The sequence below is a fragment of the Nomascus leucogenys genome, chromosome 7b, assembly GCF_006542625.1.
Source record: "Nomascus leucogenys isolate Asia chromosome 7b, Asia_NLE_v1, whole genome shotgun sequence".
NCBI classification, from domain to species: Eukaryota; Metazoa; Chordata; class Mammalia; order Primates; family Hylobatidae; genus Nomascus; species Nomascus leucogenys.
The window spans coordinates 92371846-92397168 of NC_044387.1; the positions used below are offsets into that span (position 1 = coordinate 92371846).

Genomic DNA, 25323 nt, shown 5'->3' on the forward strand with positions numbered 1-25323 from the left:
GAACTAAGAATTATTTTTATATTTTAAAATAGTTGAAAAAAATCCAACCATGATATGAGAAAATTATAGAAATCATCAATTGTCCATGAATAAATTTGGATTGAATACAGCCACAGATAATCACTGGCATGTTTACTATGACTGCTTTCTTGCTACAGTGGCAGAGTTGTGTAGTTGTGACAGAGATTGTATAATCCTGCCCTTTACACAAAATATCTAGACCCTTTAGATAGACCAAAAGAAAGTTTTCCAAAGAGTAAAAAACTATTAGCCTAATGAGCCATTTGGAGATTTCTGAATTATCTGTGTATATCCTAATAACATTTTTATTGCACTACTAATTGCTCAGGTCTGCCAACTCAATGACTAACTTTTAACATACATGATTATCAGTTGGACAATCAAAAATTGTTTTCTCAGCATAACCTTGTACTACTGCTAAAATCAGTGTCTAGTGAGTTGTCAGGGCCCAAACAAGATGTTTTATCATTCTATCAAGCCATAATTCTTTTTAGGATATTTGCTCCAAACCATCTAAGTTTTATTCTATATGTAATGTAGTAAGTTAATACGACACGTTGTAAAATGCCACATCCCTGACTAACCTCCCCTGTGCCTGAAAGAGTTCTCAAAGTGCTCTGCAGCGCCTTCTACTGTCTTGGCTGTGTACCAACTCAGACACTTGAGGAGCTGGCCATAGCTGGGATTTCCTTTTTATATATTTTGTATAAGTCATAGGGGCAGGCAACCCATAATTTAGGAACAGATCTGGGTATCTGTTCTTCCTTAAGGGGACTGTGTGTGTGTGTGTGTGTGTGTGTGTGTTTAGTTTGGGAATAAATGGAAACATGCAATCTTGAAACACAAATGAGAATATTCAGCATATATACTGTGATTATTTATGAATTTTCTTTGGCAAGTCAGACTCAGTGGTGTGATGTGCACACTTAGTCATCTTACATTTGCCAAAGTAATATGAGTACACAAACTCATGAATTTACAAGCAAGCAAAATGTTTCCAAGTCACTTTTATTTTAAGAAATGTATATATTTGTGTACCTGCATTAAAACATTAGATTCAGAATATCATGATAATTATGCAAAAAAGAGGGTAGTTGTCTTACAAAATATGGCACAAAATGACAGAAGTTGTGGATTTTAGGGTTTGGGGTACATTGCCTTAGGTATCTTTTGGTGCATCGACGGTCAAGAACATGCTTTCTACACTAAAGGAAAAGTAATTTTATGTCTTCATGCTGCTAAATTTAAAGAGTTGCAAATAAATTTGCATAGAAGAATTGATGCAAAATATATTTATTGCAATATGTACAATTCCTAAACTCCTGCACTAACTAAACATCTTAATGTTATGGTGAAAATCATGTTACTGTCATTACTATTACATTACTATTCAAGATGACTTGCCATTTTCACAGTAAAATAATTTTTAAGATTTTCAGTGTGTCTATGGTATGTCTATGCCTGTCCTTTTTTAGAACGAGAATGCTTATTACCTGATATTTCAAAATAGTATAAAGTAAAATAAAAAGGACCGCCTTCTTTAAAATGACTCAAAAATTTTAAAAATGTAAAAAACATGTAAAGTTTTCAAGAATAATAGACAAGTCCATAATATCACTAAGCATGAAGAAAAATGTAGGCAGGACAAAGTTTCCTGAGGCTAAAATATGAAAGAAACCATCACAATTTCCTAATAAATTTGGACTCCTCAAGCCAGTAATATCAGAATAAAAATTGGCAGTGGATATTATGCCTAGGAATATTCCCGGCCTATTACTAACATCTAGAATAAAAAGACTTTAGAATCTATTGATTGTTATAATATAACTAAGTAAAACAATACATTTGTGTTTAAAACATGCATTACATGTGACAATAATTTAAAATCTTTGAGACCTCCTAAAGCCAGGAAAAAGGAGAATATGACCCAATGTTAACACTATCAAAGCAAAGTAATACAGTTGATTGAAAATACAGTTGAGCACTCCCAGCAGATGAAGGTATGAATTTCCTCATACATCATCTTAATGGCAACATTTTCTACAAAGCGACATGGAGCACTCCTTTCATATTTCATGAGTTCTATTTGCCTGACTTCAAAATGCCAAATGTGCCAGTGAACAGTGCTTTAATATTCATGGGTTTTTGAGATGGCTTTGACAGTTGTCAACTAGAGAAATGACTTCATCAGGAAAGAATCTAACTTATGATTTCCGGCACACATATAAAATCATGTAGTCATTCGCATATGTATTCTATTTGAAATGTATTATTTGCATAGTTATCTTTTATGAAAATTACAAAGCTATAAAATCTTTTATGTAACAGTAAGACATTTGTAAATCTTATTTGGATATATACTTAGCATTTCAGAAAATTTTGTTAACCCCAGACATTTAATAATCGAGTTATTTTTACAAATGTCTTTTGAAAGGACATAGCCCAGTAAGTATCCCAAAAGTTCTCTAAAGCATAAGTCATCACAGCATAAATCACACATATATGTGAACAACTCATATTTATTTCCCTTTCATCATTCAAAAGCATATTAATTAATTCAGTTTATAGAAAAAAAATGCAGGATTTTTCTTTAATCCAAAGGTTTGGATTTTCGGTCTTGAGTCTCTCGATTACCTTTCACACACTAAAAATAAAATGTAAAATTACCCATGAAATAGAATTCACTGCTGTTAATCTTAAAAGTTTTAGGAATTTTTCACACAATGTCAGTAACTAATAATACATTGAATAAATTATATAAATCACCCAAAGTCATAAGAATTTTTAGTGTATATTATCTCATTGTATTCTCCCAAAAATCTTATGAGCTGGAAGGACCAATAGCATAATACCATTAGATTGAGAGTAATATCTAACAGTTATTCGATAATCACTGTTAATCCATGCCAGTCACTCTTAAGCACTTCAGATGTATTAGCTCAATTAATTTCAGCATATAATTAACCACTTTTGTAGATGAGACAGATTAAATAACTTGTCCCATATTTCCTCACTAGAACATTGATTGGGAGCCAGGAAGTCGTAGTCGTATAGCCTGAACTCCAACAAAAACCCTAAACTGTCAGATGTTAAACTACATTGAGAACCCAGTTGACGTTTCTACTCTAGGGTTGTTTCCATTTATTTATTACACAAAGGTTATTCTTATTGACTGGTATATTTAATTCATTGAATTTAGCCTTGAAATAATATCTCTTTTGGGACTATTCTGTCAGCACTGAAATTTACCCTAGGTATAACATGAAGTTTTGAAATTAAGTGTGATGTGTCATCTCTTTTCTTTTTATTCATCTTTCCTTGTTCTTTAAGTTACAAGCATTCAAAGTGGCAATACAGGTATGTGTGGAATGATGGCTTGAGTTCCATACATTAGATGATTATACATTTCCTATTGGCTGGCACTTGGCTATGGACTATATGTATATATGAATTTAAAAAGCCTGAAATATTAATTTTTAGAACTTGCTAAGATAACGGGCCCAACGCTGCTTACTTTCTGCTGGTACATGCCCTGTCACTTAACATGTATCAATACAATAGTTTATCTTTTCTGTGTTTATACATGGGTTATTTAGGATAATTTAAAAAATCAATAAACTGCTGAGTCTAGAACTCTGAGACTGGAGCTAACAGAATCTCCCCACTGCACAGCAATCCTCTTACATTTTCCTAGTCAGCTCTTCCTCTCATTCTCCAGAGCATCTATTTGATCTTTCTTAAAAATATCTAGTACCTTTCTTTCCCACCACTTTGTGCAGATGGCCATGCCTACTATTTCGCAGGAAAACTAGATACTGTGATGCTATATCTGCTCACATAAAAACACTAAAAATGCCCTCTACATTCCTCTCTTTTCCTTTTCCCCCCTATTATGCTGTAAAAGCTTAACAATTCTGCCGGTGCCCTGAATGCTGCCTCATTCCACTTCCTCAAAGTCCTAACTCTTGTAGTGATCGTTTTTATCTTCTAGACTTTCAAACTTTTGTATCATTTAGGATGGGACAGACTATGCTGAAATAACAAACCTCAAACCATCTTGAAATCATGAGCAATATTGCTATATCCACACTATTGCTGCCCATTCAATTCTCAAAATTAGTTTCAGTTTCCGAAAGTAATCACCAATAACTTAACTTGAAAAAAAATTCTAGAGACCAGGAGCGTTGGCTCACGCCTGTAATCCCAGCACTTTGAGAGGCTGAGGCAGGTGGATTACCTAAGGTCAGGAGTTTGAGACTAGCCTGGCCAACATGGTGAAACCCCATCTCTACTAAAAAATACAAAAATTAGCTGTGCATGGTGGCACACGCCTGTAATCCCAGCTACTTGGGAGGCTGAGGCAGGAGAATTGCTTGCACCTGGGAGATGAGGTTGCAGTGAGCTGAGATTGTGCCATTGCACTCCAGCCTGGCTAACAGAGTGAGACTCTGTCTCAAAAAAAAAAAAAAATTTAGAGATAATTTTCTCAGTCCTCTCTTACTCATCTATTCAGCCTTATTTGCAAATTCTATGTATCTCCCTTGAAACACTCTTTCTCTTGTTTTTTCCTGATATACACACATATTTTTCCTGGCATTTTAATTCCAGACTTAACTTTTTTATATAATCATGAACATCGATATTTGTGAGAGTTTTAAGTATTTTTTCTTCTCTTTTAAATATATTGTCTTTTCTTCAACCCAAGGCCAATTTGCTAAAGAGAGTTTATATACTCTATCTTCCAGTTTAATATATATACATTGTCCTTGCTTTGCTCAGTTCTGATATATGTAAATTTCAGTAAACTATTGTTTAGTTAAATAATACCAAACCCCCAACAACAAAATTCAAAATTCAAATTCAAAACTGAGAGTAATTATCTGAAGTAAATCTTTGCTGCTAGCTCTTTAGTCCACAAATTAATACATTAAATAATAGGTATGCATCATGATCCGTTACCAGCCCCATCACTTTCTTCCAAGTCTGTTGGTGGTTGGTCACCGGTCATTTGTTATTCAATTCACAAACAGTCAGCAAAGCCTGTAGTTACGTGGCTTCCTTGTCTCCCAGTTATGAATCCATGTGATATATTTTTAAATGGATAAGTGAAAGAGAGTTGGCCAAGAAAGATGAAAGAGCAACAAGGAAATAGAAAGTGATAATGCCAGAAGTGAAATTCAAATAGAACATAAAATGGATTCATAGAAGAAGTAGCTGGCCCTGAAAACACTGGCATTGGCACTGTCCGAGAGAATCTAGATCTTTCTCTGCTGAGATATTCTTTTTTATTATTCACTACAAGCGTATTTCCCTGATGCCACTGGGCTTGGTTATAACAGCTGCTTTATAATCCTTTTCTCTTCATTTTGACACCATGGTATTTCATGATCAGGCTCCACCAATGGTTCTATCTACTGATCATGGGTCATATTTCTTTTGTTCTTCATGTCAAGTAATTTTGCATGATATCATTGATATTGTGAATTTTGTATTGTTGATTCTGTTATATTCTCCCAAAGAGTGTTGACTTTTTTGTTTGTTTAACTGGCAATTAAGTTTGTTTGGTGAAAACCGCAAACTTGTATGTAACCCCCCAAAAATTTTCAATGCGGTATATTTTACATTTTGAGACTTCTTGATATTTGTTCTTCAGCCTAGAAAGTAAAGAAAAATGACAGAAGCTGAGAAGCTTTTTAAAAAGGAAATCTTCAAAGTATAATGAGAAAAATAACATTCTTTGATGTCCAGCAGACAAATGGTGAGGGTAGAAAACTAGGTTATATATTTGTGTATTTTGCCAGAAGCTTTGGCTATACTAGCAGCTGTCACCATGGGGAGATTCCCACCATTATGTAGCTTCTCTAGCAGGGGACAGTCAGAAAGGAGTTGTGGAGAGAAAGCAGGAATCTACAAAGGACAGTTCATAACAGTGCAGCTGCAAAAACTTTCCAAGAGGAACACATGAGACCTGAGAAGTAAAAACAGCCTCTGGAGACTCCCAGTCAAAAGTGCAGAAGAAAAGGGGAGTGGGGAATCTGCCTGAGCAGATGGGCAAGATGTTTAAACTAAGATTAAGAAGATTAACCAATAGCATAAGGTTAATATGCGATTGTCAGTACCTATAAAGGGATAAACCTCAGGACAACTCAGTATATTAAAATGACTTGATTGCCTCTAATGTTAACATATTTTATTCCAGAGTAATTTCATTAAGATGAAGTTAATTTACATGCTTACTCTTGCTGTGAGAAAGACAACTTCAGGGCTACAAAAAAATTTACTTTGATTTTAAATGAAAAAATATTTGCAATCCATATAAATTTGACTAAATTAACCAACAAAAATGTTAGTCCTTTGGAAAACATATGTTTATGAAATAGTAATTTCATCAATTATAGTGTGCAACATACTTTGAAAGAAACACAAAAACAAGGTCCCTGGGTTGCCTGGTTTTCCATAACAATGGCACAATGGAAATGAGAATAAAATGGAGACTAAAAAATAGCATATTGATAATGATTGCACTTTCTGGATCACGCCTATGAAAGACATATTTTATGTATCAATAACCAACAATTTTAATACTTACAAAATAAATTTTAGACTGATATTAAAGGTATTTATCTGGAAAGATTTTTCTTAGCTATTCTAATATATCTGTTTGTTCTTATTTTTTTCTCAGTTTTACTCTTTTGTAATATGCAAAGAACTTTGTTTTTTTATGCCACTTTTAGACTTTTTACTTTTTGCTTCCTTTTTCCTAAGACTCATTTTTCATAGCATATGTTCCTTTTTTAAAAATCATGTAATAGAGTTACCCTCTTCCAGATGCTCCAAAATAAATATTTGTGAGAAAAACAATTTGCTTACTGGTTCAACTTCTACCATGCCATTAATAATGACTAATAATTATAAAAATAATAACTGACTATTGATGGTCTAATATGTTATTTGAATACATCATTTTGATTAATTCTTACAATGATGCTTCAACATGAAAACAGTATCTTCAATTTACAGCTGATAAAATTGATACTTAAAGAGGCTAAGTGATTTTTCAAGGTTAGGTGACAAACTGGAAGAGCCAGGATTCCAACTACAATTCCTATTGTTTCTTTGCATGCATTGCTTTCACACTTTGATCATAATTATTAATATCTTAGAATAATTAAACTATTAATGTCATATATTGATGACTTGCAACTGCACAATGTAATTCTGTACAAGTCAATTATAATACCTACAATATCGTTTGTCTTAATTGGTTGAGTGTTATTACATATTATATTGCTGATACAACAATAATTATCATTGTTTATACAATCATTTATAAAGAACTAAATAGTACACGATGGCATTATTAAAAGTTCTGAGGGATGAAAGGAAAATTGAAGCCTAATATCTAATTGTTTTTTTATTTTAGATTGCTAATCACAGCCATCTCATAATTTTACATAATGTTGATGATTGCATGAGTTGGGAACATTTTCTATTTAGTTTATTGATCCCTATGAATCAGAACTTTGACACTCACAATAGCAAGGAAAGTGGTTTACTTCAAATGGCGTTATTCTTTGCATGGAGTTTGCTCTTTTTCAAAGGCAGCATTTGACCTTTTCTTTGAAATCATCTTATTGCTGAGTGTTTTAACATTCAGTGGGCAACAAGCTATCAATTATATTAAGAAAAAGTTCTACATGCTGATCTAATGCAGTCAGTCATTGAGAGTATTTTTAAAACATATTTAAAATTAGAAGTTTTAAGCTGAACCTGAAAGACTGTTCATTGTGAACCTTAGCTTAAATAATTTACAGACATTTGTAATCCACTACTAGAGGAATTCAAAAGTACCTACCTGTGAGTATATCCTAAATATCTTAGTCCCTTTAGGCGAAATGACAGAGCATCTGAAATGATTTAAAGGCTTTTTTATGATCAACAAAACTATAATTGCCTACATTAGAACTATTTCATTAAATAAACACATTGATTACTTGTGGTATGCCTGGCCCTTTGCTACAGGTGTACTTTGTATAAATTGATAGTAGCAAGGAGTAATTATAACGCATCATAGGTGTAAGTGTGGTGGATGAAAGATGGCCACAAATACATTAGCACTCTTCTCACTGAGATGTGAAGTTTTTGTATCCTCTCCTTGACTCTGGTCTAGCCCGTGAGTACCTCCACAAATAAAACGTAGTGGAGAAAGAGGTTATGCCGTTTCCGAGTTTAGCTTTAAAGAGGACTGGCAGTTGATAGATTCTTTCTCTTGGATTACTCAACTCCAGTTAAGAAATATAACTATTATACTGTAAAAAGCCAAGACTGACCTCTTGGAAAGCCACTTGAAAAGGTCATGTGTAGAAAGCAAGGGGTATTCAGCCACCTTCCAGCTGCTCTAGTCCTCAGCAATTCAATTAATAGCACTGATACCCTGAACATTTTGAGTAAAGACACATTTTCTATAGTATGCCATGTTCCAACTCTTAATCCCAAAACAATGAAATATAATAATAACAAATTTTGCTTTAAGCCCTATGAGTTTTGGCAAACTCTGCTACTAACTGAATTTGTGATATTGGATATTTTATTTAAACTATTTACACCTGCAATTGTAAGTAAATAAAATGATAGTGTCTATCACATTGTTATGACTAATGAGACACTGACCTTGATGTTTCTAAACTGTATATGGCACGTAAAAATAAGCCTTTAACTCCATAACTTGTATTTCCAGCCTAGACTTCTCTTACGAGGCCCAGACATAAGCATATATCCAATTGCTCACTAAGCAATTCTACTTAAACATTTTATAGCACTTCAAACTTTTGTATATTCAAACTTTTCATATTCCCTCACAACCTGCTCCCCTTTCTGTGTTCCCTATTTTGGCATATGGCACCCTGTCTATTTAGTTTCACAAGCAAAATCCTCAGTTATCTTTGATGGTTTCTTTTTATTGTCTGGAAAAATCTGCTTTTTTAAAAAAAATATGCAAAACAACTAAAAAGTGTTTTCACTTCTCCCACTGCTGCCGCCTTTCTTAACTCATCTCTCTCTTTCTTTCTCTCTTTCTCTGACTATTCTAATAGCCAACTCATGTCACTCAAACTTCTGCTCACTGATTACATCAACTTTTGGCACTGCTCCAAGTTTTTACCTTGTTCTATCAGAGCAATCTTTAATAATAAAAAAAAAAAAGTAATTATTGTGATGCATAAAACTATTCAATGAATTCAATACAAAACCATTTAAAATTTGAAACACAGTGTTACAGACTCTCCAAAATCTGACTTTTGGCAACTTTCCAGACTGATAATGAGTCACCGTCTTTGTTGTCCGTTACCTTTCAGCCACACAACACTTTGGCCTATTTTAAAAATATGTCCCGCCTTTTCTCATCATCAGGGCTTTGCAAAGCCTGTTTCCTTCTGTGAACACTCTCACTGAGTTTACTAGCAATTATTTAGGCTTTTGTACAATCATTTCTTCCTCAGGAGAATTCTCTCTGATAAACTCAGGTTTGATTAAAATCTCTGAAATGTAATCTCTTTATACAGTATCTTCTTCATGAAGTTCATATAATTCAAATGGATTCCTTTTGTGTGTGTGTTTTTATTATTACCATTATTTAAGGCCATGGCACAGAGAGGCTTAAAAGTGGAAACCAGCAATTAAAGGTAGGGAAAACTGATAAGATATGATACAAACTTTCAATATTGGCAGAGGCCAGACATTATTAAAAGATGATCATATTTCTCAGCACTGTGAGCTATGGATCATATGCATTTATTTACTCACATGTATACACACATGTGCATGTGCATATATAAATACATAATGATGTACAACCATAGCTATACTTTTTCATCTTTTAAAGGTTTTATTTATAGGATTAGAATATGGGTTACAAATGTTAAATAAATAGAACAGTTACTAGTTTCCACAAACATTTGTTTAGTGTATAAATATTCCAGGAAAATTTCTGGAAATACAGGAAATAGTATTATCTAACATAAGGCAAAGTGTTCTCTACCTACTCTTTGTTGAAGATTTTCACCAAATACTAGTAAAGTTTTAAATGCAAAGATATCTTCAATTTTGAAAGGTATGGCCTTTCAGCCATGATTACAAGCAGGCCCTTATTGCATTTTCTGTTCTGTTTAAATGTTTGCTTTAAATGTCACAAGTTTACGGCATGCACATTAAATAGAGAAATATAACTATTCTCTGTAGACATGAGAGTAAGCTTTAAAGAGATTTGTTAGTCTACTTTAAAACAGAATCACAACCTCTGTACTAGGAAACAGTGTAAGGAAGGAAAAAGATGAAGATGAAAGTTGAGCTTCCCACTTAGCACTAGGATCTTAACCAAAACATTGAGATTCTCCCTGCACAAAATTAAGAGGTAAGAAAAGGTCAAAATTCTAAGTCTCACCGAATTTTAACATTCTACCATATTTTAATTACTCAGTCGCCTAAAATTCCTTTGGGCACTTCCTATTAATACAAAGTCACTATTGATAAAATGGTCATATATTGAATATTGTTATCCATTGAACATTAAAATAATATTAGGTTGGTGCAAAAGTAATTGTGGTTGTTGCCATTATGAATGCCCTTATAAATACATGGCACTTTAAAGACAAATTGAAAAATGCATACTATCATTTGTTTATATTTTTGGTGTTACATTTCCAGCACGTAGTGAGAAGCATTAAGAAAACAGAATTCTAGCTTATCCCGAGAATGTCAATTTTATCTTCAGATATATGCCTTTCACATAAAGAAAAATCAACAGACTTAGGGAAACAAATAAAAATGATAGTAACATCAGGCCACCAAAGTTCTATAATGATTATATTGTACTACTATTCAACAAATTGTATTCTAATTATATGCCTGTAAATGCTGAGAAGTGTCACAATTGTATAATACTGGGAAAGAGATGATTTTAATTTTGCTTTTTTCATTGTAATTGATTTATTAGACTCTCTAGAGTTATTAATCCTTTGTAATAGAGTTTAAACAATTGTAAGCTCAGACACTTGCCTTTAAAATTGTGATAACTTCAAATAATAAGGCATACCCAGAAAACTTTGTTTGCATGACTTAAAATATCTATTTGAGCTACAGAATTAGATAAGCCTTCTTCTTTTCTATAAAGTATCAAGATCTACAAAATTATATTTCAATTATTTTTCTATACAATATATTTCAGTGGGTGCACATAGATAGTTATTGGATGAAAAAAATGTAAAACCCATGTCAAGTATGCCAGCCTGTGCTGTGTATCACCAACTGTAATTTAAATGTAGCTATTTTATTCTTATATAATTTTGGCTTTTCATTGTTCATGATATATACTAATTAGCTGACATTTTACCTTCATTTAATATATTGTTTTTGATATCACACAAAAACTTTCAGTGTTCGATTAGAATATACTTGAAACAATGTTTAATCTGCCATAATTTTTTCATCTTCACTATAATACAGTAGAGCACTGTGCTCCTAAGAGACAAGCTTATATAAGGCCAGCTTTGGCTTTGTACAGTGGAGCAGATGGGTTTGAATTCTATTCTAATGCAAAAGGAACTCCACAAAATTTGTCCATATTTATGTGGAAAAATATAACCTGTTAATTGCAGTGTTTGAGAATTTATATATTTAAAAATCCATATAAAATTTCACCAAAGTCTTCTCAGTTTTTGCTAATTTAATTTAAAAACAATATCATAAACATTATAAGTCAGGTTCTGGCATTTTGATATTTTTTTAAAGGGTAAAATGCATGATTTAAAAATAATTTCATGTTCAACATAGTATTAAATGCTTTCCAAACACTCCATACATACTTTGGTATTTATAGAAAAAGGGCTATTATGTGAGATGCAAAACTACTGTTCCTTTTTAGGCATGTAAACTGATACTTCGTGCTTTCCTCAGTAGAAAATACCTCCATATTTATAGGCAGTTCATAAACCAAATGCAGTTCATTTGGAAATTCACATTAAAGTTTAATTATTGCACACTGTACAATAGAACTAAAAAGAAAAAAGAAAAACTAAACAAATTCCTCCTGTCTAACTGAGATATGGTACACTTTGACCATCTTGTCCTCATTCCCCTGGTCACTCCTCTGTCTCTGTAATCACCATTGTTCTCTCTGCTTCTATGAGTTCGATTGTTTTAGATTGTTTAGATGTAAGTGAGAACTTGTGTTGTTTGTCTTATTGTGCCAGCTTATCTCATTTAGTATAATGTTCTCCAATGCCATCCGTGTCTTGCAAATGACATAATTTTCTCCTTTTTTAAGGCAGAATACTATTTCATAGTGTATATATACCACATTTTTATAATCATTTCATTCATTGATGGACATTTGATTCCATAATTGATTGAGTTGATTTCAATCAATTGAATTAATTGATTGCATAATTGAGTTGATTCCATAACTTGGCTGTTGTGGATGATGTTGCAATAAACATGGGATTGCAGATATTTCTTTGATATATTGATTTTAAATCTTTTGGGCACGTACCCAGAAGTGAGCTTGTTAAATCATGGTAATTCTAATTTTAGTTTATTATTATTATACTTTAAGTTCTGGGGTACATGTGCACAACGTACAGGTTTGTTACATAGGTATACATGTGTCATGTTGGTTTGCTGCACCCATCAACTCGTCATTAACATTAGGTATTTCTGAGGAAATTCCACATAGTTTCCCATAAGATCTGTACTAATTTACATTTTCACTAGTTGTATACAAGGGTTCCCTTTTCCCAACATTTCACTGAAACTTGTTATCTCTTGTCTTTTTTATAAAACCCACTCTGACAGGTGTGAGATGATCTCTCTTCATGGTTTTAATTTACATTTTTCAAATGATCAACCATGTTGAGCATTTTAAAAATAGATCTGCTGGCCATTTGTATATCTTCTTGTGAGAAATGTCTATTCAGGCCCCTTGTCACATTAAAATTGTGTTTCTTGTTTCTTTGCTGTTGAGTTATGTGAGTTTCTTATATATTTTGTATGATTACCCCTTATCAAATGTATTGCTAAAATATTTTCTCCCAATCTTTAGATTGTCTCTTCACTCTGTTAATTATTTTCTTTGCAGTGCAGAAGCTTTTCGGTTTGATGTAATTTCCTTTGTCTATTTTTGCTTTTATTGCAACCCCGACCATCTACTTTGTGTTATGTATTTACTTTGTCAAACATGACAGCTAATCATGCCATTTTTTCAGAGACATTGAGACATCAAGGGGATGAGGTTCTATATTCTGTGATTTTCTTTGAGAAAACTCTCATTAATTCTTATGAAATAAAGGAGAAAATAACTGGATATTGAAACAAACTAACCTGCTGAGAATGAACATCTATTTTCCTTCGAACTTTGGGCTCACTTCCTTTAATTGACCCAATTGCTGCCACTTTGGCCTCCCCACGCTCCCCACAGCTCTGTATTGATTCCCTGGGAAGGTTGTATTGAGGCAGTGGCTCTCAAATCTAATTTTTCCATTCTGTTTTACTTTCTATTAGTTGAAACAGACAACACCATCTCCTCACTAAAGATATATGCTACGGAAGTATACAAACAGGTCCTGGAGCCTAGGGTATTCATTAAAATAGAAATACCATAAACATTTATTATATCAGAAATGGGAGACTGCACACCACTGACCAAACAACAGATGTGTCAAAATGATGCATTAGTTGAATTTTGCCGTGCTTTCCTCTTCCTTTTCTACCTGAGAACAAAGCAATGTACTAGTTAGAAAAAGTAAAATAAAATAAAATCAGAGACTGAGTTGCAGAGTAAATGATATCAAAACTCTCTGCAGATTTAATAAAAGTAAATTGCTAGGGGTCATTACTTTTCATGTTTATTGATTTTTGCAGTTGATATCATTATTAGCTTGTGGAGAAAAAAGATTTATCATGAAGTTCCAAAATACAGAGTTAAAGGAAGGAGAAAGTTCAGGTAGTTCTCTATTTAAGGAAACATTATACTCACGAACTATTATCAAAAAAGCAAAGAATTGATAGTCAAGGTTTTTAAAAAAAAGTTTTCTACAGTCATGAAAAGGTATAGATTGTGTAAAAGAAGGTTGTGTTTATTTTTAAAAATTAATATTATATTATTGTGTTAATATAAAAATTTTAAATGAAACAAGAATGAGTAAAACATTTTTTCCACTTGAGTATACCAATTTATATTTTCTACTATTGTCCTTCAGGGTCCTGAAGCCCTCTGGCGACCTAATAGCAGTGTTACTAATAACATTGTATAAATTCCACAGACAGGAACCTTATCTTTCTCTTATCTTCACAGTGCCTGGCATATCATAGAAACTCAATAAATATTCTTGAATGAACAAGAACCAGCAAGTTTCAAAGTAATTTTGAAGGGACTAGGTCATCAACTGAGTGGAATAACTTGGGTAAACTGACTACTGCCTCAGAATAATATCCTTTTGCTATAATATCCCATTACTATGCTAATGTTTCAGTGCAAAAGAAGCAAAGAAGAAGAGACCAAACTCCATGAACTTAAAAAAAGGGATTTATAGATACAGAATACCCAGAAGCCAAAACTTATACTTTCTGATATGTCCAGAACTATTTCGGGTTAAATTTTTGATTCTATTCCTGCATCTCTGAAGCAAAACTCATAAGCACAGCTATTTGAATAAAATATCTGCTAATCTAAGCCATTTTCCCTCAGTCACCACAGAAGGCTGTAATCATAGATGCTACTATGAGTCAATGATTCCTTCAAATGGTTTAGTTATCAATAAAACCATCAAATGGACCGTTTCCCATAAACTTGGATGAAAGTATCATGTAGATTATATTACGTGATGTTAAAATACTGTTTTCATGAACTAAAATTCGTCTTAAATGTAACAACTTAAAATTTGTACATTTTGAAATAATAACCAATCTGTTTTAAAATTTCCCACTGAAAAGTTTTTCATTTTTTATTTTATTTCATTTTATTTTGTCACACTATCAGAGGCATTCTTGCAGCCCCATGCCAAGCACTAACTGCACGCAGAGCACAATGCTCCAATTTGCATCTTCCAAAAAAAGACAGCTCAACCAGACTTAATGTATTTTGGCTGGCAATTTGTATGCTTAGTCTCTGCCCAACATACTTTAGTTTGAAAGAGCCAAGCTATAAAGCCTAGAATGATAGTTTATAATAGGAAGCTTGATAGAGTTGTTTCCACTGATACTTTATCAGCTCTAGCAGTAGCACAATTTGTTTCTTAAAGAGATGGGAGTGTTCCTTGTGGACAGAAGAATAATAGTGGGTTTTACAATGATTATTTTGGAGAAGTCATTCTTTCTACCTTTCTGCAAATGCTATAGTATTTTTAGGTTATTTTATAATTTGTGTATAATCATAAATTATATATTTCTTTGTGGGTCTAGTTTGATTTGTAAAATACTGGGACTTCATGAAACAAAATTTTTTTTTATAGAAAGCATTCACAAGAAGTAAACTTCAGTTAACTTTGTTCTCTTTATTAGGAACTTTCCCTGCATACACTTGCCTGGAGGGAGATTAGTGAACAAAAAGAAACAGTAGAGAGCTTTTGCCCACTCCTGCCCACATGCCATTAGATTATCCTTTTTACCTTTTATAAAATAGTAATTGTCAATTACTTTACACTTCCTTTTATATTTATCTCTGTTGTATATTCTTATTTAAATTATTAAATAGAAAACATAGTTTATCAGTAACAAGCCATATAATCATAGAATTGCACATAGAAGTTGTGCCAGCTACAATATCATGGGTGGAAAGATTGATTTCTATTTTACATGGCTTCTCAAGAAGCCCATGTACGTTTATTCTCAAATGTAGAAAATGTACACTTGCCAAGTCAAGGTAATGCAAGTATTTCTAATAAAAAATGCAGGCTCGGCCTGGCGCAGTGGCTCACGCCTGTAATCCCAGCACTTTTGGAGGCCGAGGCAGGTGGATCACCGGAGGTCAGGAGTTTGAGACCAACTTGGCCAACATAGTGGAACCCCGTCTCTACTAAAAATACAAAAGTTAGCCTGGCATGGTGACAGGTGCCTGTAATCCCAGCTACTCAGGAGGCTGAGGTAGGAGAATTGCTTGAACCCAGGAGGAGGAGGTTGCAGTGAGCTGAGATCGCACCGTTGCACTACAGCCAGGGTGACAAGAGCGAAACTCTGTCTAAAAAGAAAAAGAAAAAAGAAAAAGAAAAAAAAAATGCAGGCACTATTGAGTAAATTCTCAATCGAATATACGTATTTTTCCCGCTTTTACTCTCCTTCATTTTCTGGCTGGCAGGCTGGACTTCAGTAGTGGTAACTTTGGTTTTATTCCCTCAGAATCAGTCCCTGAGCCTATGATGTTATCAAACTAAACTGGGGTAGGCACACCGGGCCAGTAAACCCAAATACCCCCACCAAGGTTTGCAGGAGAAAGGAAGGCATTTATTTGCCGGGCACCAAGAAAGGAGAATCAGGCAGTTCAGACTTTAGTCCCAACTTCCCCAATGGCTTGCAGGTGAGGGCTTTTTAAGAGCAAGTGTGAATTTCAGGAAGGCAGAAGTTACAGGCAAAATCATAGACCAATACATACAGGTTCTACAATGTTTGGCCTAAGGTCATATTTAGATTTAAAGTTCTTATTATTTGCAGTTGGTTAAAAAAGAGAAGCTTTGTTTAAAAATTTGGGGTGGGCAGAAAAGAACTTTAGCTTGTGGCGCCTGGATGTGGCTTCCTCCAGGCCCTTCAGGAAAAAATGTAGAACAAAGAACATAAGTGGTCAGAATTTAGTCCTTAGCACCCCTTTATCTGAGGTCTGTGTGCCAGTGGACCCATTTGGTGTGGATCCAGGTTTCAGCAAAACAACTCAGGGACGTTTGTTATCTTTAGTTTCTAACTTCCTTGCCTATTGTTTTGAGCTATTATCACCTTCTTGCTTATCAAGTTCCTTATATACTTCTCCGGGCTAGCTAGGTCCCTGGAAGAAACTCAAGATTTTTCTTTAATTCTGTGTTTGGGTGGGCCCACAGGCCAAGAGGGGTCCCTGCTCCCTCTCAATGATTCAAGTGAGAATAATTTATCTGGGAAATGAACTTAGGAAATACTGGGAAAGCAATGAGGAAATAAGAAGGAATACTAGCTAAGAAAGTACGGTTATCATCAAGGTCACTGATGTGTATAAAGAATTTATTCTTGCTGGAGTATTCTTGGAATTGTAACAAGGCACCTCATAAGTTTCCTCCTGAAACCTAAGGGTAGGAGTATTTATGATGGACTGTCATCAACCTTGGCAAAGGCAGAGTGTTAGTGAAGCAGGAGAGTTCCCTGACCCTCCTACAGGGTGTGTGACAGGGGTGTGGCTTGTGTGTTCAGCGCCATGCACTTAAATCCCTTACAGGAAGGGGAGCACGCAGACGGGCAGGTGCAGGAGCTGAGGTGAGTGCTTTGGGGCTCCGTCCCGACGGTAACATGTAGGGGTGGGTACCTATGATTTCCAAAGTCCAAGTGGGCGTGTATTACAGTGTGTTCTTTTAGCTTTGCTGTCCACAGATAGCTTAAGTGTTAACCAGCTCAGTGCCCTCTTGATACCCAGGACCTTGTCTGGAATCCAGGAAGAATCAGGTCACACATGGACTTGAAGGATAAATGCAGGGATTTTATTAAATGGTTGTGGTGGCTCTCAGTGGGATGGATGGGGAGCTGGAAAGGGGATGGGGTGGGAAGATGATCTTCCCCTGCAGTTTGGCCACCCAGCGGCTGATCTTCTCTCTGATCATCCCCAGCCAGACTCCTTTCAGCATTCAGACGTTCCTTTTCTTCTTGCCTTTTCTACCACACTGTTCTGCCATTTTTCTGCTCTTCTATTCTTCTCCTCATAGATTCTGTAGCCTGGGGTCTGAGGTTTATATGGGCACAGGATAGGGGAGTATGGTGGGCCAAAAGGCAACTTTTGGGCATGAAAACAGGAATGCCTGTTCCCACTTAGGGCCACAGGTTTCCAGGCTTGCAGGTAGAGCCTCTGCCAGGGAACCACCCTCTTGTACTCAGTATTTCCCTGTCTCCTGTCCATATCATTAGTTTTCTGACACCTCGGGAACTGACAAAGCAAATAAAGGCTTTGGGCAAAAAGGTGTATAGAGTCAACCTTTCCAGCATTGACAGGGCTCTGGGGCTACCCTCTCTGCCTCCAGCCTCTCCCTTATCAGCACTGTCATACAGCTTAATATGGTGATCCTGACTCCTCTGCAGCCTTCTAGGAGATGAAGTATTGCCTTTAAACTTTTATTTTACTAATAGCTCATTTTCACTTTACAAGTGTATTCACCTATGACTTCTTAGATATTAAAAAACAAAAAACTGGACTCTGAAAAAAGAGTCCTCATATATAATTTGAGAAGCACTGCCTTAGAGGGCTTCTAGCTCTGGTCTTATATCCCGGTCATGGAAATGGAGCATTCACAATTTTATATTATTTCAGTAAAGCCTCAAAGCAGAGAGGATATAGGACATGTACCACACTTCCCAGGGAAGAGCTCAGGTATATTGTGAGCTTATTTAGAGATGGGCTTGAACACACCCTTGAAGACCTATGCACACCTTCACATCCTTAATAGTAACCACAAGCTCCAGATGGGCTGTTTACCCCAACCCATTCATCAGCCAGATGAGAGCCAAGTTCAGAGCCGGAGCTGGCCACCAGAGGAATCCAAGTGTTAGTGCAGACCACAGAGTGCCTGAGCTGGTTTACCAGGTAACCAGTAAAAAGCAAACGGCTGCAGTGCAGACCAAGACAAGATAGGGTGGTTCATCTCACAGATGCTTGTTGTGGAATCAGGACTTTAGGGTCACGTAGTCTCACCATCATCTCTTTCTTTTGTGATCACTTTTGCCCAGGGTAGACAAGGTTAGCTTTGCTATCACTTTGTATTTAGAATCGATTCAACCTGACTTCCTACAGAGCTTTAAGCTTTGATATTTGAAGTCAAACTTTTGATATTCAGAAAACCTTTTTTCTCATGAAGTTTTCCTATATAACTGTCTCTACTAGCATAAACATACATACATATTCACCCACACTCTCTCACACACACAATTGTATTTGCCTTAAAAAACAAAAAACAAAAAAACTAAGTTATACTTGCCCTTTCTCTTCAAAACAATAGTTACATGAAGTTGTGGTTGCTGCCTGAACATCAAGGGAAAAGGAATGAGTACCAGGCAGCACAACGAAAGAAACCTTACTATGTAAAATAATATTCAAGACTTACGCAGTGACATGTAAATAGGACAAAAATAAAATACAAATAAATACAACTAAGGCTAATTTTAAGATAAATGAACTCAGGTCTAATTACCATTTTCATTAGATACCTAAACGTATTTTTACCTGGAATAAGAATCTGAATACCAAATTTTAGTGATGAGAATTTTGTAATTTCTGAATCATATTTTACGTGAAAAGCTTTTTGAGGATTTCTTTGTAACCAGACATGGTATTTTTTTTAAAAAACACAACAATACAGGGGATCAACAGACCAAGCAGGTGCTATCCCCAGTTATTATAGTCAACTTAATAAATACTCTGCACGCAGACATCCAAAGCCTATGAGCATTGATCCAAAAGAAAAATCATTAAGGTGAGGATAGAGGTAGCCATTCTCTTGAAAGCTGCTTCCTTTAGTGCCTGTGGTGTTGGCATGAATAGCTCAAAGCTGTCTGGAATTAATTCTTTTCTAAAGGGACTGCTGAAAAAGACAGGAACATGTGTTCTTGGCAGAGAAACAAAGGGTTTTCAAGTACCTCAGTATTTATCCCACTACAAGCCAACTTAGTGCGTTATATTAATATCAAAATTGTCCCTCTACAATTGGGGGAGAAGTTTATAGCTGCTGACAAAATTTTCCATACACATCAATCAGAATGAAACAAATGAGCTATGTCTATGTGTGTGGTGTGTGTGTATGCACGCATGCACATATTTTGTTTGTCTGTGTACCAGAGTGTAGGTGAACATGGACCATTTTTAATAGGAATGGGTCCCCTAGCGAAGGAGGCAAGACCTTTAAATTTTATCTTTTGAAGTTATGCAAATTTTCATAACAAATAAATAACATCTATCCATGGGCCAAACAAAAACTAAAGAAATCACAAATTATGAGTTTCAAAATCAAAGCACAATTGTATATACAAAACAAAATCCAAAATTAATAAAAATATTCTAAAATATTTTCATAGTTAAGCAAAATGTTATTGGTTCATGTTGAGAAATAAATGTTGGCTTCTAGAGTCCAGGAGGCTTTCTAAAGTTAGAAATCTTTCTTTCTAACTCTACACTTTAACATATTTAGGGATACTTCATGAGAAATCTAATATTCATATTTAATTTTTCTGTTAATATTATAATTAATGTTTGATAATGGTAACTCCAATATATTGCAATAATGTTAGATATTAGAATCATTCTTATCACAAACATATTTTTATAACAAGGTTTTCAATCAAGGGTCAAAGAATCACAATTCAAATAGAAATAATTTAATGAGCACATTTTATATTTTACATACTTTATTTAGATGAATTAAACATGCAAAGTGTCTTAGTTTATTTAGGTTGCTATAATGAAATTGATGGAATGGCATATAAACAACAGACACTTGTCACAGCTCTGGAGGCTAGGAAGTCTAAGATCAAGGCTTCCAGCAGGTTCAATGTCCGGTGAAGTCCCACTTCCTAGTTCATAGACCACAGATCTTCTGATTGTATTTTCACATGTTGGAAAGGGCCTCTTTTATAAGGGTATTAATCTTGTTCACAAGAACTCCACCTTCATGGTCAAACCACTTCTCAAAATCTTCATCCCCAAATATTATAACATTGAGGGTTACGTTTCAACATAAGAATTTTGAGGGAATATAAACATTCAGTTTAAAGTACAAAAGTAACTGTGTACAATAGTATAAAGGAAACCTAAATAATGATTCTTGTCAAACTCATATTGTCCAACTACTGAACTTCGAAACAAATGAGAAGTCGTGCCTTTTCATTAATGATCAAAAGAAAGTTGTTCTGTTTCTTGATCCAAATCTTTTGATAATGGAGAATGAATTATTACAACTTAAAGTTGAAGAGTGTATGTAACAAACTTTGACTGTCTCAATGTGGCATTCAAATAGGAACCAAGAGATATCCCAACCTTAGTATTCAGCTTTTCTCCTTATGGGTCCAGAGCATTAGAACTAAATGCATGGAGACACACCCAAATGGAAGACAGAATCTCACTTTATTATTTGCTGAATGAGGGGCTTATAACTTACCGTATGAGGCTCTCTGGCAAAATAAAAAGAAAACAAATAAACCACTAAGTAGAGAAAATTTCCCCTGCTTTCCTTCTTCTTATTCTGAGATGGCCAGTTCTCAGAGCAGCCTCCTTTTGCTTTCAGATGTAGGCAGGAAGTGAACCACAAGGAAAGAATCAGGCTATTTTAAGGGAAAGTGGGCATTTGGTTGTATTAAAATTGTGTAATATTCTGGAACTAAAAACTCTCCTAATGCTTCACTGCTGCACATCCCTCTTTCCAACAATTTTCTTGAAGTAAACGGAGCTCTTTTCTAAAAAAATAGGAAATTTGGAAAAGTACAATTTCACTGTTGTTACACATTTGAAAAATCCCACAATAGGGCTCTTTGGTAAAAATTTGATTGGAGAGTGTGGTCTGTGCCTAGAAATCAAATTGAGACTTCGATTTCTTTTCCTACCCTTTTCCCAGATCCAAGATGGGTAGAAGTCCAGAGCAAATCCAAAGTCCGATTAGTCAACCAGCCATTGCAATGGAAAAATCTGCTAGGCTTTAAGCTGAGCTCTGCCTGAGCAGGTCCTCTGGGGTGGGGTGGATTTGAGAGCCCCATCTGACACATGACAAAGTAATAACACTCACTGATAGAATGTAGCTTTGACAACTTCTGAGTTAATGTGGGCCAGTTATCAGGGTACTTCTTAGCCAGATTGGCCTATAGTTTTAGATTTCACAGAAGGGATCTAAAATTGAATTCTAGCCCACTCTGAGGTTATTAAGCTTGGGGGAAAATGGACAGAATGTAATTGAGTTCATCAATGATAGTATGAAAAAAGTTGTCAGTTTATGATGATGAAATATGTAGCAGCAAAGCAATTCAATACTTTGTCTACTGATAAAAGCATTTGTTCCCTAAAAGAGTATTTGGGAAACCAAGTATTCCAAAATAGTAGAAAAATTGCTGAGTGAAGATACCTATAAACAAAATGTGTTTTTAAAAAGCTGCTATTAAGAATAACAGATTGACTTAAAATTCTGCCACTTAATGAAAAAAATGCTGCCATTTAGCCATTTTATCACATAATATTTATCGCTTATACTGTTTACATACTTGAACTTATATTTTCTGCATAACATTGAAGTATGCATTTTATTGTTCAATATCATGCCAAAAGCATAACTTTCTTTTCAGAGAAAGCCTTGAGGATATTATGTAGATAGTTGTATGGCATTCTTTCATATATACAAGTACCATAATTGATTACAATATTTACTTTGTTGACCATTTAAGCTGTTAACGTTCTTTTCTGCTGCTACAAACAACTCTCTCCTGAGAATATTTCTATTTATATTTTTTCAATTTTAGATCATTTCTTAGAGTACATACGATAAAATTATTTGGGTCAGAGTCTATGAACATTTTTAGGACTCAATATACAGAATACACAATGTTTTAAAGTTTGTGTCAATATTTATTTCCTTCAGTCTCTTGTGAAACTGCTAAAATTAAGTATTATCAGGTTTTTAAACCTATGCTAATTCATCAAGCAAAGAAAAAGATTGTAGAAGTATTTTTAATAATATAGTTATTTAATAATAAAATAAGCATTTTGACATATTTGTTTGTCATTTGTGGTTTATCTTTAGTGAACTGCTTATTGTAGTACTTTATCTGGTTTATAGAAGTATCTTTTCATTTTATCAGTATGCAAAAACATTATAGACTGTGTATCAATTTTTGTCTTATTGTAAATATCCTCCTAGTTGATAGCATTGTATTGTATGATGGTTTTATTTTAAAAACATTACAAATATTTTAAATTATGGTTTTAAAATTAAAATATTTTAATGTTACAATATTTTTAATGGAGTACTTTAATGAAGTAAAATTTTTACTTCTTTATAGTGTTGGTTTGAACTGTTACTTCAATCTTTAAAAGAATTCATTTTGCAAGAACACATAAACTTTTGCCTAATGTGTATTACTTATTAACATTAAACATTAATTGTTTTTGGCTGGGCATGGTGGCTTACACCTGTAATTCCAGCACTTTGGAAGGCTGAGGCAGACACATATCTTGAGACCAGCAGTTTGAGATCAACCTGGGCAACATGGTGAAACCCTGTATCTACCCAAAAAAATACCAAAAAAATTAGTCAGTTGTAGCGGTACATGCATATACCCCCAACTACTCGAGAGGCTGAGGTGGAAGGATCACTTGAGTCCAGGAGACAGAGGTTGCAGAATATTTAGAAGGTGAGACTAGAAAAAATAGCTTTAAAAAAAAGTGTAGGCCAAGCATTGTGGTCTCATGCCTGTGGTCCCAACTACTCAGGAGGCCAAAGCGGGAGGATCACTTGAGCCCAGGAATTCAAAATCAGCCTGGGCAACATAGTGAGAGCTTGTCTCTACAAAAAGTAAAAAATTAAAAAAAAAAACAACTGGGTGTGGTGGTGTACTCCTGTAGTCCCAGCTACTCCAGAGGTTGAGGCGGGAATATCGCATGAGCATGGGAGGCTAAGGATGCAGTGAGGAGAGACTGCCCCACTGCACTCCAGCCTGGGCGACACAGACCCTGTCTCCAAAAAATATATATATATATATAAATCAAGTTTTTATTCATCTGAAATTAGATGCTATGGGAATGTGAATTGTTCTCTTTGTGTGATAAACTTTCGATTGATTAATGTGGTGTTTTTAACACGATGTATTATGTGGATACACACTTATGAACATAGCTCTTTCCTGAGATAAAGAATCTTTTCCATTTATCCGCACATGTTTTTATTTTAGCATTAGTACCAAACTGACTTCATTTGTGTGCTTGTACTCCATGTTATACTCCATGGTTATATAAATCAGCAACTACACATTTTGGAGTTTTTTGTTTGTTTTTTGTTTTTGAGACAGGGCCTCACTCTGTACAATCTGTCACCCAGGCTGAAGTGGTTGTTTAGTTTAGTTTAGTTTTGTTTTGTTTTACAGACCAGTGCCCAGGCTGGTCTGAAACTCCTGGGCTCAAGTGATCTTCCTGTCTCCACCCCAAGTAGTTGGGACAACAGGTGTGAGCCACCATGCCTACCCTACACTTCTTTTTAAAAGTATTTTTTCTAGTCTCACCTTCTAAATATTCTAAAAGTATTAAAGATAATTTTGATAAATTGAGACCAAATTAAATACATATATAAATTTCAAGAAAAATAAGATCTCGAAAAATATGAACTTTCCCATCCAGACACAGAATACTTGTCTTCTTTGATTCAATTTTGTTTCCATTCATTTCAACAAAGTTTTGTGGTTACCTTGGTTGTATTTTATTTTCACCTCGATTTTTTTTTCTTAGGAGTTGTTTTGTGTCTGTGTGTGTGTGCATGTGCACTTGCATGTGTGCACACCTGCATGTTGTTCTTACCTTTTTTATTCTAGCTTTTTCTATTCTCCTGACTTATTTTACATAATCACCAAATAATATCTATACTTCTTTTCATATAGTTTGCCACTGTCTATTGCCATTCTGTTTATTTAAAGTCATTCATTTTTCCTCTAATCAAGTAGTTGCTTTTTTATAGTATAATGATCAAATGGCAATCTTACTTCCCTCTTTCTTCTCAGATTTCCAGAACCTACTTTATTTTTCTGCATGCTTTAACTATATCTTATAAGTCTTCAAAAGGGAACATTTAGAAGACGGTGACTTGAGCATTTGTTTCTGATCATTTCTCTCTTCCAATTTACTATTTTTACATCCCAGCCACTAAAATAATTAAAATTTTCTATTGAGATGTGTACAGACATCCTATTCCATCTTAATCTTTGAAAGGAAAGTGTAGGTATCAGGGCATCTTTGGTTGCAATTGAGAGACAATCAAGAAACTAAAGTCTTGGAAAGAAGTGTGTCTATCTACCATGCTTGTGCAAGTAAGCAGATTTCTGAGTTGCCTAGAGGAGAGATGATCTCCTTGGAGA

At 34.6% G+C, this 25323-nt stretch overlaps 1 protein-coding gene across 2 annotated transcripts in view; it reads left to right on the plus strand.

The window, feature by feature from the left end:
• Window positions 1-25323, plus strand: part of GALNTL6 (polypeptide N-acetylgalactosaminyltransferase like 6) — a 1250255-nt gene that overhangs the window by 224015 nt on the left and 1000917 nt on the right. Inside the window, exon 1 of one of the 2 annotated variants that reach the window (XM_012507976.2) lies at window positions 18554-18814. The exons of the other annotated variant lie outside the window; for it this stretch is intronic. Within the exon in view, the coding sequence (XP_012363430.2) occupies window positions 18653-18814 (162 nt within the window). The 5' untranslated portion in view covers window positions 18554-18652. Of the gene's footprint in view, window positions 1-18553; window positions 18815-25323 lie in introns of those variants that run through there. 2 annotated transcript variants of the gene reach the window in all.